This window comes from Peromyscus maniculatus, chromosome 10 (assembly GCF_049852395.1).
Source record: "Peromyscus maniculatus bairdii isolate BWxNUB_F1_BW_parent chromosome 10, HU_Pman_BW_mat_3.1, whole genome shotgun sequence".
NCBI classification, from domain to species: Eukaryota; Metazoa; Chordata; class Mammalia; order Rodentia; family Cricetidae; genus Peromyscus; species Peromyscus maniculatus.
In genome coordinates this window covers 60,446,211-60,464,732 of record NC_134861.1, presented here as the reverse complement: position 1 = coordinate 60,464,732, position 18,522 = coordinate 60,446,211, and the positions used below count along the sequence as shown (strand labels likewise).

General features: G+C 45.7%; 1 protein-coding gene across 1 annotated transcript in view; it reads right to left on the bottom strand.

Annotated features, from left to right (window-relative positions):
* Positions 1–8,037: 8,037 nt before the first annotated feature.
* Fam114a1 (family with sequence similarity 114 member A1) overlaps positions 8,038–18,522 on the bottom strand; it is a 71,502-nt gene continuing 61,017 nt past the window's right edge. Inside the window, exons 12-14 of the mRNA XM_006974599.4 lie at positions 16,150–16,222; positions 11,625–11,678; positions 8,038–9,650 (exon numbers count right to left, since the gene is read on the bottom strand). Coding sequence (XP_006974661.1) covers positions 9,534–9,650; positions 11,625–11,678; positions 16,150–16,222 — 244 coding nt within the window. The 3' untranslated portion in view covers positions 8,038–9,533. The remainder of the gene's footprint in view (positions 9,651–11,624; positions 11,679–16,149; positions 16,223–18,522) is intronic.

Here is an 18,522-nt window from a genome sequence, read left to right as displayed (position 1 = left end):
GCCGGAGCGGCAGACCGGGCGCTCTTCAGCAAGCAATTGTGTTATGTTGTGCATGGCTTCTCTTGGGGAACTTCGGTCTACATTTTTTGCCAGAGACCATCATGTGGTTTTAAAAGAGACGCGGAGGGGCTGCCCGCCGTGATGGGTAGAACTGTCCACTGGACTGGATTTAAAATCGGTGAAGCACACTTTTGGAAGGCATCTGGGGTAGTGTTTCTGAAAGGTAAAGACTCACCTGAGTGTGAGCAGCACAAAGCTGTGGGGTAGTGGTTCGGCTAGAATAAAAGAAGAGGACGGAGGAGGGCAGGGCCAGCTGAGAGCTGCCATTCTCCCTTCCTCGGCTTCCTGGCAGCCACAAAATGAACAGTTCTGCCCTGCCTCACTGTCCTGGAGCCATGATGTTCGGCCTCAGTGTGTAGGGCCAACACCCTAAGGACCCTTGAAACCACGAGCCCACATAAGTCTTCCCTACTTGAAGTTGTTTCTGTCTGATTTTTGTTGATAGCAATGAAAGTCTGATGGATAATTAGGAATTGAATTGTAGCAATTCTATCTGATCTGTCTGGCCTTGCTAGGACCTCATAGACTGCAAAATAGACCAAGACCCCTTGGCAATCATTCAGAGCACCATTGAGCCAGTGAACCGGGTAGGTTGGGAACATGACTTCCATTGTAGTGATGGGTGATTTTACTTTGACAATAAAGTGGAAAAGTACTTCCAAGCCTTAAATAGTTACCAAAGTACTTTAAAAGGCACAGAATGGCCAAAATCATCCCATACCTCCTTATATGCACCAAATGGTTTGGACCCTGCCAAGGACCTTACAAACCTGTGTTCCAGTTCTGGGCGGTCATTAGGACTCTGGTTCATCGTGTGCTTCCTTTTTATTGTTCTCCCTTGGGTGAAATGGAGCCGTGGAGCAGAGCAGAGACTGGGATCCATTCAACCCTGACACATTGTGTCTACAGCTTTCCCATCAATTTGGAGAGAGAGAGAGAGAGAGAGAGAGAGAGAGAGAGAGAGAGAGAGAGAGAGACAGAGACAGAAGTTGCAGACACTGGGATTTAAATGCCCTTGTGCTACATTTGTGGAGATGAGCAGATTGTAAACTGTCTCTTGCAAATATGATCTGCATCTGGGCATCAAGCTAGTAACTCCAAACCACAGACTCAATTCATTTGCCTGGCATTTCTCTCCAGAAGTTTCTGTAGTCGTGATGGGTCCCAGAACCATTGAGGTTGAGAAGGATGATTGGAGAGAAAATCTGGCTGAAGCCGTTGGAGTCTTTTCCCAATGAGACAGAGCTCAACGTTTTTCTGTTTAAATCATCACTATCTTTAGATGTTAGGCATTTAGAATACTGTTTGCACTAGCCTGAGAAAATCAAGGGGAGATTGCGTAGTTACCAACATCTGTCCTGAAAACATATAAGAAACTCAAGACATAGACGCCCCCAGATACTTTTTGTCTCTTCTCATGAAAATTAATGTGTATTTCTTGGTATTCGTATCTGGCGAGAATCTATCATTTCATCTCCCCATGAGAAACAATTTATTTAGACTCTTGTTTTGATTTTTAAATGTACTTATATAATTCAACCATTAATACATTTTTATTAAAGCGTTTTAATGACTTGGGGATGGAGAGGTGGCTCAGTGGTTAATAGCATTGTCTGCTCTTCCAGAGGACCCAGGTTCAATCCCAGAACCCACATGGTAGTTCATAGCTGTCTGTAACTCCACTCTCAGGGGATCTAATGCCTCTTTTGACATCCTCCAACACCAGACATGCATGTGATGCACAGACATACATTGGGTAAAACACTTACACCCATCCACTTGTCCCATTCCCTTGGACCTGTGGTTCTAGCACTGTTCATGGCTTTTTATCTATAGTTTTGTGTGTTATGTGCAATATGTTTTGAACACATGTACATGTTATTTTACATAAGTAACCTAAAGCTTCTTGTCCACCCAGCTCTCAACGGTACAAAAAGCCATCTCACTCTTCTGATTCTTTTTTTTTTTTTAATAGTTTCACAACATTCCACAGTTAACCTAATTTTCACTACAGTTAATCCTACTTTGAAGTCTTGACAGGTGCCTCCAAGGGTGAATTCTTCAAAGTAAAACTCACTGAAGGCCAATTAAGTGCGAAGTAGGGTGCTGGGAATATGACAGAGAGCAAAGCCATGAGAGATGCTCACGTGTGGGACCCACATCCAGTGGAAGAGAGTAGACGAAGGTATGACAAAGGATGTGACGTGAATACACCCTAACGGGAAAAAGAGCGAGCAGGGAAGGGGCTTCATTCGAAAGGCTTTGTTGTCATTGTTTCCAAACAAGGTCTCATGTAGCCCTGGCCGGCCTTGAACTCTCTCTGCAGCCGAGGATGATCTTAGCCCCTGATCCTCCAGTCTATACCTCCTGATTGCTGGGATTACAGGCGTGTGCCCACAGGAGGCTTTTGAACAGAGACCTGAAAAAATGACGGAGGGTGCATGAGGCCATGCAGTGGGAAAACATCCCCAAGAGGCTCGCTAGTACCGAATGCCTCTTTACCGACAGAGAAAGGGCAGAGTGTGTCTCAGAGTCCATCTGCCTTCTTGTCCTGTATCCGTTCCCAGCAGGGAACACGCCCCCGACTCCTCACCTTGTCCAAAGGTGGCAGACTTGCGTGTAGCAGCTTCTCTGTCATCAAAAGACAATCTGAACAATGTTCAGACAATCTGAACATTCCGTGAACAATGGGCCACTCAACATGAGGCTCACACCATGAGGACAATGAAGGAGAATGGGACAGGTAGGTGGCTTGCCATCTCCTGGGCTCCAAGGCACTGGCAGGGGCAGTGTAGAACAATTGCTCTGCTTGTGACTCTGGGATACAGAGGGGCATTCGGGGGTCATTAGAAGCAGAGCTCAGCCAATGGGAAAACCAAGCAACAAATGTTCTGTTTTATTGTCAAGAATCGACTTGTCCTCGGGCTCTGTCTATCTTTTTTTATACGGCTGGGCTAGAAATCCCTGCAGTTACTACTTGGATAATCAGAGGCAGCTTATTTTTATTTATTTTTTTACCTCTCTGACTTGAGCTTTTCATCTGTAAATGGGTCTGGTAATAATAGCAGCTATTTTAGGAGACTGGTGTGTGGGATTAGACGAGATGGGCGGCCGAGGGCTCCTGTCAGGTGTCTGAAACACCGGAAGTAACAAGCTGGCCGCTGTCATTTCATCAGTCATCAACATCACCGCCCCCCATCACCGCCGCCGCCGCCGCCGCCGCCGCCGCCGCCGCCGCCGCCGCCGCCGCCGCCGCCGCCGCCGCCATGGTGTCTGGCAGCAGTGCCAAGGGCAGGGGCAGGAGGGATCAGCCAGCCTTTTCTTTTTTAGGATGTTTCTCAAAATCTTACGGAACTCAGGATTGGAGATACAGCGTAAAGCTTGTCTAGACAAGGCTGTGATCTCCAAGGCAGGGAGAGCATTAAAACTGCCACGGTCCCGGAAGCCAGTAGCCATTCAGTGCCCAGGAATCGTGTTGATTCCAGACTGGCTTCCCTGGCACTGGAGAAGGGGGCAGGGAGGGAAGAGGAGATGGAGAGGTTTTCATGTTGTCAAGGGCACCTGGGAGACAGGACAGCTAAGCTGCTTGGTTTAAATGTCTGTGAAAGGATTTAAAAAAAAAAAAAAAAAACCTGTGGTGAGAGCCACCCAGGGACCAAATAACTGCCCATGCTCCAATCTGGTCTCTCTAGTTCCTGTTTGTTCTCGGCTACGTGAAAACGAGCAAAGCCGACAGTTAAAGCTCTCAGTTGTATGCCGATCCAGGGCTTCAGAGAGTTAAGCCTGTGAACCTGAGCATTCAGATCTCCCTAAGACCTTCCTCTTTCCTTGCGTGGTTCCAGACAGTAGTTCAAAATGCTAGCTGGTGAGGTCAGACCGACCTGGGTTCGAATCCCGGCTCTGTCGTTACTCATGCAGCTCTGGGTCAGTTACGTAACTTGTCTGGATCTCAGTGGTTTTGTTCTTGTGGCAGAGATTGTAATCCGTATCTGCCCAATTGGGTGACTGTGAATACGTAATGGAACCATGTAGTAAGCACTGAGCACACAGCCCAGCATACGGTATGTACACGCTACTGATCACGGTTGAAGTTCCTAGCGGATGGTTTTCTCATAAATGGGGAAAAGAGAGCGTTAAAAAACTGGTCCTGGAAGCTGTGTATTTAATGGCTGTTAAAAAAAAAAAAAAAACCCTGCTAGAGAAACAGGATAAAGATGGCAAGGACTCAAAGGCAGAGCTTGGCTTTGCTTTGTGCCAAGGTTTCACCCATCTGGCCTTGGCGTCTATACTGGCTTTTTCTTCCAAATAGCATCCGAGAAGCCTGCTTGTGGAACACGAAGGGCAGGAAGACAGATCAGCTCAGAATCACTCCAAATGTCTACACTCAGTGAAGGCGCTGAAGACATCCACGAATTATTCTTTTCAGGTTAAACGTCCTTTGAGACTAATGCAAGAGGCAGGCCCGTCAGGTGAGCTGCGCTCACTGCGGGCTGACATAATCCTATTGCTCTTTGGCTAGCAGCTCATGCCGAGAGAGAAATCCTCTGTGATCCAGACAAAGGTAAATTTAGTTCAGATCTCAACACAAAATTCTAACCCTCTGCAGTTAGTCTCTTTACCCAATCTATGATGACCCCCAGACACTAAAAATAGTAGAAACAACGTCAATACATCCTCACTGATTGGGTTGTCATAATTTGACCATAGAACCTGTGCATTCAAAGCGTGCAATAACTCCTTATGTTTAGGGTGGAAGATAAGAAATGAAGAAAATGAGGTCTTTCTTCTGACCTGTTTAGTGGCAGATATTCTGGAAGATCACTCAGTGTGGGTGAATATACAGAAAGCAAACACAAACCTGTCTATGGGATGAGATAGCTCTGAAGATAAACCACACAGCTAAGCACCTCATTTATTGTCTTTCATGTGAAGCACGGCCAGTCTGAAGCTATTCCTGTGGCATTATGAATTCTAATCAACTACAAAACCGGAACCCAATCGCCATTTTCTAAGATGGATTTTCAGCATGATCTTTCCTGAAGTGCCTGTACAGGCATGGTAATTTAAGAAGCCAAGTTGAAGCCCGGATCTAAACATCAGAATGCAGGGCATGCTTGAGACGAGGATCAAAGGGCAATTTCTTACATTATCAAAAAGCAAAACAAACAAACAAAAACCCCAGTTTGGTCCTGTAGAGTAATTACTTTTCTAAAATTAAATACCATTGGAAGGAGTATAGCATGACCAACCTCATCTGTTCAGCATGTGTGTGCATGTGAGCACGTGTGTGCCTGTGAGCACGTGTGAGCACACACACACACACACAGCGCTTTTCATTTTAGGACAAAGAGAAATGCCATGATAATTTTCAAAAAATTGTAAATTTGAACGGACTCTGTCTGCTTTTGTTTCTCAAGCAGGTACCGTGTGGGCAGCCTGCGCAGAAGGTGCCTCCCTGGAATGATAAGCACCTTGGGGCAGGGGATTCCTACACAGCACAAGAAGACATTTGCTTCCTGCCCTGGGGCTCTATCCGGTCATTTGTGCGTCCCTTCAGCCAGAACATTGTTGATGCTTCCTTCTTTTGGGTTGAATCTGAAATCTGCCTCCCACCCCAGACCTGTGTTTGTTTCCCGGTTGGTGGCGTGGTTTTTGTTTGTTCATTTTGTGAGGGAGGCCTTGGAGGCTTTAGGTGTGGTGTGTGGAGGGGAAGAGCTGGCTGGTGAAAGCATGCCATTAGGGGCCTTTGAAGGAGACTCTCAACTCCCTTGATCTGCAGTGACATGGGCAGCCTCCACCACATGCTCCACAGCCACACCCTGCCCAGTTTCACTCTATTTCCTCCATCAGGATGGACTGAAATCTTTTGAAATTGCACCCAAAGAAAACTGTTTTTTCCTTAAGTAGCTTCTGCTGGGTATTATGGGCACAGGGACACAAAAGTGTGAACACACTCCTGGTCTCTCTGGCTCTGCCTCTGAGGTGTGCTGTTGCTTTGCAGGGATGCTTAAGTGTGAACACACTCCTGGTTCCTTTTGCTCTGCATCTGGGGGGTGCCATTCCTTTGCAGGGATGCACAAGTGTGCACCCACTCCTGGTCCCTCTTGCTCTGCATCTGGGGTGTGCCGTTCCTTTGTTGATGTGTAGGGCTTCCTTTCGTCACGGCTTCAGCGAGTCACGCTGCTCCTTTAACTCTGAGCTTGTGTGAGACCCAGAAATAGCACATACTCCTGTTCTCAGTGGGAGAGAATGCTAACTTAGGCCTGTCCTTTAAGATTTGGGACTCTGTCCTTCAGATCTAAAAGTATCGATACCCCAAAGCAATTTTTCTTGAATGCTTTTTGCTTTGAATTTGAAACACGGTTTGGATGCTTTTTATTTAATAAGGCACAGACGCAGGGCTATATTCAATATTTAGATCAGAATTTATTTTGTACTTGATGCAAAATCTGGCATTGCTTGTTCAGGGTAATTGTGTGCGGTGCAATGAATTCAGTTTATGTAAAGTATTACTGAATACTGAAGTTCCATGGTAAGCCTGCTAAATCATTCATTCAATAACAGACTCACATTTCCCCAGGTCTGGATCATGTGTTTTGACAGCAAAGCAAAGCAGCTATTATTTCAAAGTGGTGGTGAAGACAAAACAGTAACGAGAGAGGAATCCTAGACAATGGGTCTACAGTCAACGATTATCTCTCTTCAACAGTTTAATTCACAGACCATGGATCAGGGAATACTTTCAGTTCGTGTCTCCACTTGGCAACTTGGTTATTTTTTTCATTAAAGATAAATAAAGGACATGTCAATAATGTTGCTTACTTTAAGAAATAGTTATCTATTATTTTAAAGTTTTTTTTTTATTTTGTTTTATAATTAAAACTTTTGCTGTACACTAAATGGATGTTTAGGCAGTGTTTTAAAGATGGGGTCTCATGTAGCCCAGGCTGGCCTGGAACTTGCTATGTAGCCGAGGATGACCTTGAACTTTCGATCTTCCTGCCTTACCTCCTGAGTGCTAGGATTATAGGCGTGCACTACCATGATGGGTGATGTTGCTCTGTATGCTATGAATGTGTTGCTCTGATTGGTTGATAAATAAAATGCTGATTGGCCAGTAGCCAGGCAGGATAAACAGACAAGGAAATTCTGGGAGGAGGAAGGCTGAGTCAGAAGACGCCAGCCTGCCATCCAGGGAGCAGCATGTAATGGCACACAGGTAAAGCCATGGAACACGTGGTGATATATAGATTAACAGAAATGGGCTGAGTTTAAGTGTAAGAGCTAGTCAGTAGTAAGCCTGAGCTAATGGCCAAGCAGTTATAATTAATATAAGCTTCTGTGTGTTTACTTAGGTCTGAGTGGCTGCAGACTGGGCGGGACACAGGAAAACTTCCAGCCACGCCACCGAGTGTTTTGAACTTCTCTTTCAGGTATATGTGTGGTGTACACGCATATTTGTGCAGGTCTTTGTGCCACAGGTCTACCTTGGCCGTCTGCCTCTACTGCTCATGTTATTTTCTTTTGAGACCTGGACTCTCACTGAAGCGGGAGCTCACCAATCAGTTAGACTGGCTGGCAGTGAGCCCCGGGGGTCCTCCTGGCTCCACCACCCGCCACTGGGATTATAGGTGTGCACCCAGATTTCACATGGGCGCTGGGGACCCAAACCCAGGTGCTTGTGTTTTCTCAACACTCTGCCTGCTGAGCCACCACTGCAGCGCTGAGGGCCGAGAGACTGTGTCTGGGAATAGAGTTCCTTTGAAAGCATTAGCTTTTCTTTTATATTTCTAGTTAATGTACCGACCCATCCGATGCAAAAAAAAAAAAAAAAAAATTTACAAATCTAGATTTTTCTTCCGCTCTATACATAAGAATTTCAGAAGTCATAAAGGTAAATGTGACATCATTATCAGTTAATCTCCAACATACTTAATATCAGCAACATGCCAGATGTCAGAAAAGGAGAAATGAACCTTTTACTTGATTTTTCAAAGGGAGTTTTATTTTTCTAGGTTGCAAGTAAACTGTCCTTATGTTTTTATTTGGTTGTTTCAGGAGACGGACAGCTGAAAAACAAGACACAGGCACACAAAAATGCTACTGAGAATATTCAAACACCGACTTGGCCTGAGGGAACAGAGACAGTTGATTTTATCACAGAAATAAAGAAAGCAAAGGGACGTTCTCCCTCTTAAGACTACACGCCTCATTTGCCCTGGGAGAGCCACTGACGTGACTATTTTGGACACTGTTGGTACGGATGTCAGTGAGGGTCTGGAACAGAAGCACGCCACAGAATCCCAACTTGCCAAGAACAGGTGCGGCTCAGAAAGAGCCCAATGTCACCACCACTGCTGACTGCAAGGTCTCTGCGGCATCTCCCTGAATCAACATAGCACCTGGCCAATGCGCATCAGTATTTTCTACCCTTCACCACCACAGCGTGTGTGATCGGTTTAGAAGGTATTTTTGGAACGCAGGTCTGGGCGTCTACTATGCTCAAAACCCCTTTTATTTTTCATTGAAAAGCATCCAAGCTTTTCTAATTTTGCCATCATCTACCCTAAACTAAAATATATCTTCAGGCCAGGCAGGCATGGTTCTGTACACCTTTAATCCCAGTACTTGGGAGGCAGAGGCAGGCAGATCTTTGTGAGTCTGAGGTCAGCCTGGCCTACATAGTGAGATCCTGTCTCAGAAATAAATATTTTTTCATACCCCTTTTCATACATATTATCACCCTAGAGGTAATTTTGGTGTTTAAAAAAAAGGTCAAAGAGGTTTAAAGAATGGTAATAAATTGAAGGGGTAGCACATTTTAAGTAGCCACCAATTTACTTGGTTCTTCAAGCATTTTACAGTTTAGAAAACACCTTAATATCCTAAAATATGTTAAGGGTTATTATAAATCACCTTTCAGAACATGTCTCTAATGGAGTGAGGTCCTATTCCTTTATGGTAAGCACATAGTAGATGCTCAATAAATCTTGTCACAAAATGGTTGACTACAAAAATATATTTATGTCCTTTTTAAAAACCAAATAAGTAGTGCTGTTTTTGCTTGTGACATTTATGCAACAAAATGCAGTTCAGCATAAGAACTGACTTAAAGCCACGTCTTAGAAAAATAGGGCACTCAAAGGTAGACATTTCAAAGATGCACAAAAACCTAGGGTCTCCCTATGAATTTCTAAATATAGCATGTTTGACCAGGAAAACACGTATTTGTGAATGAACTGTAAACTGAAGGGTAATTTCAATATAACAAGTATAAATTTAAGTTAATATACTGAAAATATAATTATCAATAACAACAACAATATACATTAAGAGAAATGTTAACTCTCTGTATTTGCAAAACTGTGCAAAGTTGCTTGTAGTGTCCTCAGATTGGGGGGGGGGGTCTCCTGTGTTGGTGAAGACCATCGCCTTTAAACGGTATGTAGTGAAGAGAATCGGCTGCCACTGCACTAGCTGTCGTCTCGCTGGGTCTCGGCCTTCAAACAGCTGGTGTGGATGTGGGAGACCTGTAACACCGGCAGCAGCAGCTGGAGGGCGTCCTGGATGTACGTGGTGCTATTGCAGCCCTGCAGGAAGGGAAAATGGAGCTGAGGGATATTTTCATAGTCCAGTTTCGACGGCTGTCACAGTCTGACAACATTCTCTTTCATCTGAGGAGAGGGAACACCATCAGACTACACCGTCGAGAAATTCTTAGAATGGTCGTGCGTGTAGCAAATGTCAACACATCGCTTTGGATGGAGTATGCCTGGGTCTTAATTATGTAAGTTAATAAAGGGACTTTCATTCAAAATGAGATAAATCATTTCCACAGGCTTTTTTTTTTTTTTTTTGGTTTTTCGAGACAGGGTTTCTCTGTGTAGCTTTGCGCCTTTCCTGGAACTCGCTCTGTAGACCAGGCTGGCCTCGAACTCACAGAGATCTGCCTGTCTCTGCCTCCCGAGTGCTGGGATTAAAGGCGTGCGCTACCACCGCCCGGCATTTCCACAGGCTTTTAAGGGATGTGAGTGCGTGTAGATCCATCATGGCCCAGTATGGCCAGTACGATCCACTCTTTCTCCGGTCAACCCTATGGCCCTGAAATCACAGGACAAAGGAGATTAGAGTCTAAACCATAGACAATTTATAGAAAGCTCTGCACAGAGTGCACTGGGGGATTATTGTAAACATGGTGAATTGGGTGAAGTTTAGTGTATCTAGAACATGAACATTTCTTCTGGGCCAGTGAGTCTTGGGTCTCATATCTGTGGTGCACACAAAAGGGAAATTAATGTGCTAATGCGCACTTTTAATCTGGAAGCCAGGACAGAGATTTGGGGTAGGAGACTGAGAACTGAGACAGAGTCTCACTACGCAGCTTGTGTTGGCCTTGAACTCACCATCCTCCTGCCTCAGATCTCGGAGAGCTGGGACTGCTGGTATACAGCACTACACCCGGCTTTCCAGAAGGCAGATTTTCTTAGACTGTATACTCTGTCTTTGACTTCCAGGGGGTTTATTAGCTGTGTCTGTTCCACTGCATTTGTCCCTATAGTCCCTGCCCCTTCTGGCCGGTTCCACTCCACGGTACGGCTGTGTCCTGCGCGACGATGCTCGCTGCCACCACTTTGTTCATTTTTCTCCATTGACAGCTTTGCTTACCAGTGGGGCACAGTTCCCAGCAATACAGCCATCAGTTCTTAGCATTCCTGGTGCTTTGTGACCGCCAAAGCCTTCAGGTGGCATCTAAGAGGGGAGGTGATGTGTGCACTGCCCAGGCTCTGCATCTGCTTGCACGGCCCTGCGGCTACCCACTGCAAGTGTTTTACAGTCTGGTGTCCATCGGGAGATTCCCCCTCCACTGGCCACAGGCAGAACGCGTGCCCACGCTCTACCAGGAAGAAGGCACCTTGGGCTGCTTCTCTCTTACATCGCTGGGTTTTTTTTTTTTTTTGGCCGAGCCCCAGCCGGTGCTGGGACAGCCTCCCCATCTGTGTTGCTGGCCCAGTGAAGTGAGCAGGCAGGTCAGGGGGTGAGCACCATGGGCCATCCTACCCTTGCCGCTGAGTGGGCAGACATTCTGTGGCATCTTCGCTAACCTGGGACTCAGTTTCAGCTACACCAAAGGTTATCGTGAACGAAGGGAAGTGCCCCGTTTTTTAACGAGAATCACCAGGAGGCAATGATCCTCCACTGTAGCCAATAATCACAGTGCCAAACTTGGCAGCAGAGATCTGCCTCTGCTGGGGGGGAATCAGTGGCAGGAAATAACCTGCAAGCTTAGCATTTTCTTTTATTATAAACCAGGAATTCTTGAAAATTAGGCATTGCTGCTCCGCCAGAGGCTTTACAGCTGGCTGAGCTACAAGGATGCACACACACACACACACACACACACACACACACACACACACACACGCACACACACACGCACAGACTGTGAGACTGTTGGTGATAAGATTTGAATTTTGATAACGCTTGCTGACTGGGAGAGAGAAGAAAGAACACAGCTGCAACATCTGCTTTGATTCGGAGTACTTTTCTCTCTGGGGACTACTTACCTCTAAAAACACACTATTGATCATGGGGTTAAGGACTTCCGCCTTCTTGTTGCTCTGTGAAATTGAAAGTAAGAAATTGACAGATTAGGGGCTCATCCCGTAAGGCTTAGCACATCACATGTAAGATGCCGCTTGGTAGAGGGATGTCTTAGGAGAGGAAGGAGAGACGTGTGTGCTTACTGGAGACCCGTGTCTACACCTTCCTGCACCTGTGATCTCTAATTCTACCAGCGATCCTAGGAGGGGGTTGGGGCTGTGATAAGCGTAGGTGCTAGATGAAGAAATAGCAATCCTGAAGGCTGAGCGATTTGTGTAAGTTCACGTTACTAGAAAAGTAAACTCAGATCTGTTAAATTGCTGGAAATTTGTAGCTGATTGGATCCTGTCTTCTATGTGCACAATTTGCCTGACACCATCCTACACCCAGACCAGCTACACTTGGAACGTTGATAGCGAGTTGGCCATGATTTTGATTATTGTGTTTGAAAAGTCTTTTTGGTCTTTATATGTAGCCCAGATTAGCCTCCAACTCATGATCCTCCTGCCTCATGCTTCCAGGGGCTGGGATTACAGACATGTATCATGCCTCGATGCACATTTTAATTAAGTATCCATATAGCTTACTGAGATTTTTATTCTTAGGAATTTTATTCTATTTATTTTTCATTATGTGTATGTGTGTATATGTTGGTGTGGGATATGTGCATGTGAGTGCATCTGCCCTCAGGGGCCAGAAGAGGGCATCAGATTCCCTGGAGCTGTAATTATAGGCAGTTATGATCTGCTCTATGTGGGTGCTGGGAACTGAACTCGCGTCCTCTGTAAAAGTAGCACATGCTTTTAACTACTGAGTCATCTCTCCCGGCCCTGAGCAGTTTTTTTTTTTTTTTTTAAATTTTAGTTTCATATTTTGGCTTTCTCAAAATTCCCAGGCAGGTTAAGTCCCTCACTTATTTATCCTAGTAGTCCAGTCTGTCTGTCCTTTCTTTATTCTCTCTTTCCTTCCTCCTCCACGTCAGCTGCAGACACGAATTTTGGGTCTACGTTATCTACCAGAAGAGCAACAAAGTAAAAACATCCTTAACTGTAACTTCCAAATACATCTGCAGAATCAGGTTTGAAAAGCACACGGGTGTGTAAAGCATGGAGAACAAACCCCTATCTCAGGTGCCCCAGAAGGCAGAGACGCTCATTATCCTTAGGTATAGTATTCGGCTGTCAATCAGCACTCTTCCCTATCAAAACTGCCCAACCTTCTCCAACAATGAATCAAGACTGGGGCAATCGTAGCGGGCTGCCCTCCCTCACTGTACCTGGGAGGCTCTGAGGCAAACAAAAGCATATGAATTAAATATTTCTTCGCAGAGAAGCCTCCCTTCATTGGCGTTCCCCTACAGAGGGTAATGCCTTGCTGAGGAAACCACAATGGAGCCTTGTGGGAGGTGGGGGAGAAGAACCTCTTTTAAAAAGGCACTCATTGTAGTAAGCAACCAGAAAAATCCATCACAGGATTTGCTTTCATGTTTATGTGATTATCGATAAACCTCTAAGAGATCATCAAAACGAGGGCAGTAAAATGACATTGGTTTTCAGAATCAATGAGATGTGTGGGCAATTTAAACGGAGTCTGGAGAGCACTGCACACTCATTAGCTTCAAGTTATGAAAAATGGCTGTTTGGGAGGACAGAGACAATGACAGATGCAAACGATTCGTCATAGCTGCAGATGGGCTTTGTCGTGGTGATGCCATGCCGATGCCATGCCTGTAAGCTCCATTTTCAGACGTAGCTTTCACCGTCTCCAAATGGACAACACATCTGCTGATTTTTGCAAAACCCCAAATGTCTGTACCTGTGTTTGTATCTGTATACAATTATGAGTCCAAGCATACACCCACCTGCTGGAAACGTGGAGACCCTGGCTCAGGAACAGACCTTGGCTTGGTCACCTAGGGCTTATTAACAATGCAGAGTCCCTGTCTTCAGCTCACATAGACTGACCAAGAATCTGCATCTGAAGGAGGTCTCCAGGTAGTTGATGTGCATGGTAAGGTTTTGGAAGCATTACTTTAGAGTGTGATACGGTACATGGAGAGGAGAACACCATCACAAACATTACCACTCCAGGAGGGAAGCCTGTTTATCACACACCATATAAAACCCACAGACACCCCCGGGACACCAAACAGTTGGTTATCTGTCTGATGCTCCATAGACTGCTGTGGGGAGCTGTGAGATCAATGAAGAGGCCCCGGGCGAATACGGTCACTTCCCTGGGACTTAGGTTCCTCTGCTAGTGAGCTGCAGAATGTGAGGAAATGGAACAGCAGAGGCTGGGGACCTGAATGGATGAGGCCAGCCCTGTGTAAACCCAGCATTCCCACCAAAGCTCGGCATCAAGTAACTTGGACTATAGGAGTGCGCTTCATCCAGCCTGTCATACCAGTGGCTTCCGCCTCTCCATCATTCTGCTTACAGACAACGACACACCGCTGCTGAAAGCCTACAGTTAGATAGGACCATGATCCGCCAAGCAAACAGACTCCTGGCAGCAGTACAGATTGGTGGCCTGTAGCTCACCCTCCATTCATAGAGTCACTTACGGAAGCCTGGGGACAGATTTCTTTGAAGGACTGCTCTTGACCTAAAGTGCAGTAACACCACAGCAGCTAGTAGTCTGCAGGACACAAGCTTGTCCCCAGCCACTGCTGAGTGACACCAAGGTGGACATCTGACCATCTGACCCACGCTAAGGGTCTTCCTGAAACCTCTCACCCAGGAAAAAGGGATGTGAAAAGAGAAACATACTTCAGCAGTGTTTCAGAGAGCGTGGATGAGTTCTATCATTGGATCCCCAAAGCTGTTCACAGCCTTCGACTGCCTTCTGTCCATAAAGACCCCATTTATCTGAGCAATTTATAACCCACCCCTAGAGGCCTAAAAGAGAGCATAACCCTGGTTTCAGACTTCCAGTCATCCTCAGAAAACTGTACATTGCAATCAGAAATACCCTAACTAGAACCTGTCTCCTGTGTCTCTGGGAAGGATCAGAGCTTGCATCCGGGACTTTAAAGGGAAGGAGGAAAGTTAAGGAGGAATGGTCCCCTCTCGTCCCCAAAGGTAGGGCTTTATAATGTGACTGATTTCTCCCCCATGTGCATATGTGTAGTGTGGAGGGGGGAATCACACACGTTTGCATGCATGTGAGCGTGGGCGTGCATGTGTGTGCACATATGTGTGGAGGTCAGAGGTTAATGTCGGGTCTTCCTCAATCACGCTCTACTTTATTTACTGAGACAGGGTCTCTTGCTGAACCTGGAGCTAGCCAATTTGGTTACCCTAGCTAATCATCTTGCCCTGGGTGGGGAGCCCTAGTCTACCCCCAGAGTACTGAATTACAGGTAGGTTCTGGGGATCTGAACTCAGATTCTCCTCCTCACACATCAACTTCTCTATCTACTAAGCCATCTTCCCAGCCCACGAGGACTACCTGGGACAGAAAAGGACAGAAAAAGACAACCTGGCTATGTAATCAGAAACCACATATTGAAATAAATGCAGAGTTTTTCAAAGCTATTACCTTGAGAACATAAACGCTTAGATGTTAATTGACATTCTGTTTTTCTTTTGAAACTCTTATCATATGTGACTTATGAGAAGGCAATAATGAGTGATAATATTTAAATTTAATTTATTAAAAGAGATTCTTGAGTAGTGAAATCCTAGATAATAAGCAATGGAAAGGAACCTTCATTTGACACCCATTCTTCTGGTATATGAATAAAATGAGGTCCACAGAGATCTGACCATTCACTCCACAGCTCAGATGTCTGAAACAGCAGACTGGAGTCCAGACAGAGAGAGAGAGAAGACTGGAGTCCAGACAGACAGACAGACAGAAGACTGGAGTCCAGACAGAGAGACAGAAGACTGGAGTCCAGACAGACAGACAGAAGACTGGAGTCCAGACAGATAATCAGCAGACTGGAGTCCAGACAGACAGACAGAAGACTGGAGACCAGACAGACAGTCAGCAGACTGGAGTTCACAGCCCAGACAGACAGACAGCAGACTGGAGTCCACAGCCCAGACAGACAGACAGACAGAAGACTGGAGTCCAGACAGACAAAAGTCTAGACAGACAGACAGAAGACTGGAGACCAGACAGACAGTCAGCAGACTGGAGTCCACAGCCCAGACAGACAGACAGCAACTGAAGTCCAGACAGAGAGACAGCAGACTGAAGTCCACAGCCCAGACAGACAGACAGCAACTGGAGTCCAGACAGAGAGACAGAAGACTGAAGTCCACAGCCCAGACAGACAGCAGACTGAAGTCCACAGCCCAGACAGAGGAGAGCCCTAGGCTGATGGTGTTTAGAGAGGCGACCTCAGCCTGATTTTAGCAAACCACACGACACAGATCTACGTATGGCGTTATCTCCAAAGGTGTCATGTTCCTGGCTTCTCCTCAAAGCTCCACTTCCCTAAGAAAAGTAAGAAAATGGTCCAAACTGTATTCTTACCCCGACAGTGGTTAAAGAATTTGTAAACTTCTTTGATAAGGAGGCTACTTCATTGCACATCGCTGTGGTTAATCTGAAATAAGGAAAAAGAAGTTTGGGGGTTTTCAATAAACTACGGTAACTTAACCCTCGAGACAATGATTGACGTGAACTCAGCATGACATCAAAAGGACAGCACGTAAGTTCGAAGTCACTCTACAGAAATGAGCAGCTCTCCTCAACACCTTCCGCAGGTCACGGTTTTCTTTCCAGTTTAATTAAGGAATAATCCTCTAATTAATGTGCCCTCTTTTTAGAGTCAAAGCCATGTGCAGGGAAATATCAAGCTTGAGCATCATTTTCATAGGACTGGAAATTCAGGCCAGGTGGCTTTCCTCCAGTATCTGGGTCATTTTAAAATAATGGATGCTCACCGAGGCACTTAATCACATGTTACCTAATGACTAAACTGAGCCTGCCAAGTAACCTGCATGGGACATACAGAAGCAACTGAAAAAGGGGGATTAAAACTCAGGTATTTTACACATGCACACACGCACATGCACGCGCACGGACGCACGGACGCACGCGCGCGCACACACACCTTTTGGCGCTAGGGAACAATCCAGGGTCTTGGATATACTAAGTGAGCACTCGACCCCTCCCCTTTTAGCAAGCAGTGTGTCATGATGTGGCCCATACTGACCTACCTTGAATTACAGGAGATCCTCCTGCCTCAGCCTACAGAGAGCTGGGTATATGGGCATGCTCTATCATATCCAGCCTCTCTCTGTATCCTGATTACGTTTTTACTACATGCCTCAAAATTATGATCCCCTAAAAAATGTCTTTAGGACATCTGGAAATTTGAACTTTACCTTGACCATTCTACTTCTAAGTCTTTACTCCAAGAAAATAAAGCAAGAAAGACAAAATTAGTAAGAATGTTTATCCTAACACCACAGATGACAAAAATTGAAAACAATATAATTGCCAAACAATGTGTGTTCTGTCTGATTTTGTCCTAACAATTAGAGTGTGTGATTTATTTTTATTTTTGTGTACATTGGTGTTTTGCTATGGGTGTCGTGTCCCCAGGAACTGGAATTACAGACAGTTCTGAGCTGCCATGTGGGTGCTGGGAATTGAACCCAGGTCCTCTGGAAGAACAGCCAGTGCTCTTAACCATGAAGTTATCTCTCCAGCCCGAGTGTGTGATTTAATGGTGATTAAAATGCTATTAGAAAAAACGATAGCTCCAGATTAAAAAGTCTTACATGTTACAAGAGCTGCTAAAGTCAGTGAAAGGTTTGTTTTCTTTTTTGATAGATAGGGACTCTATCTAACATACGTATTCAGAGTTTTCTTTGTGTATATATGGGTGCATACGCCACATGTTGGGGGAAGGAGGTGTGTGTTTCCATGTGTGTAGAGGCCAGAGTTAACATCTGAGCCTTCCTAAATCTTCCCAACCTTCTTTACCTATTTATTGGATTTTCAAGACAGGGTTTCTCTGTGCAGCCCTGGCTGTCCTGGAACTCGCTCTGTAGACCAGGCTGGCCCCGAACTCAGAGATCTACCTGCCTCTGCCTCCTGAGTGCTGGGACTAAAGGCATGTGCCACTGCATCCAGCTGCATCCGACCTTATTTTCTGAGACAAGATCTCTCATTGAACATGAAAACTCGCAGGTTCAGCCCTGGGGGGTCCTCTCTCTCCACCTCTCCAGCTCTGAGATGACAGGTGTCTGCAGCCTCATCTGGCTTTTTGTAAGGGTGCTGGGGATTGGAGTCAGCTCCTCAGGTGAACACAGCAAGCAGTTTCCTGAACCGGCCATCTTCTCAGTCCCCAACTCCTGTATGTTGCTGTGGAGTAGACCTAGGACCTCCCATGCATTAGTCCAGCCTTGCCACTAAACTACACCCCCAGGCCTAAGTATCAGGCTTGACGAACTATGTGGAGGCATCCATCCATCTGAAATTTGTTTGTAGGAAGTCCCATGGGCAAGGCCAGGAGATGGCAGAGAACCATACAGTGTGTTCTTGGGCAGAGGGTGGAAGGGCACTCACTGACTGAACTGGTCAGCTGGGGGTCAAACAGGGCAGGGAGCCGAGAGGTGCTAAGAGCAAGAATTCATGCCTGGGACTTCTGAGCCTCAGTCCTCCTCCATTCAATCCACACGGCAAAGACAAAACAATACCTGGATACTGTCCTCAGCATTTCAGAATCTTCCTGTTTTGCTGTTCTCTTTTCCTTCCATATGCTAAAAAGTACATGATCTCTCTAGAATTGTTGCATAATATATAATTTCTTTCTAAATACATAATTTGCCTTGTCAGATGTAGTAAAATTAGCGAGCTGGCAAGGTGAATGCGGATAGTGAGTGAGGTGTGTGT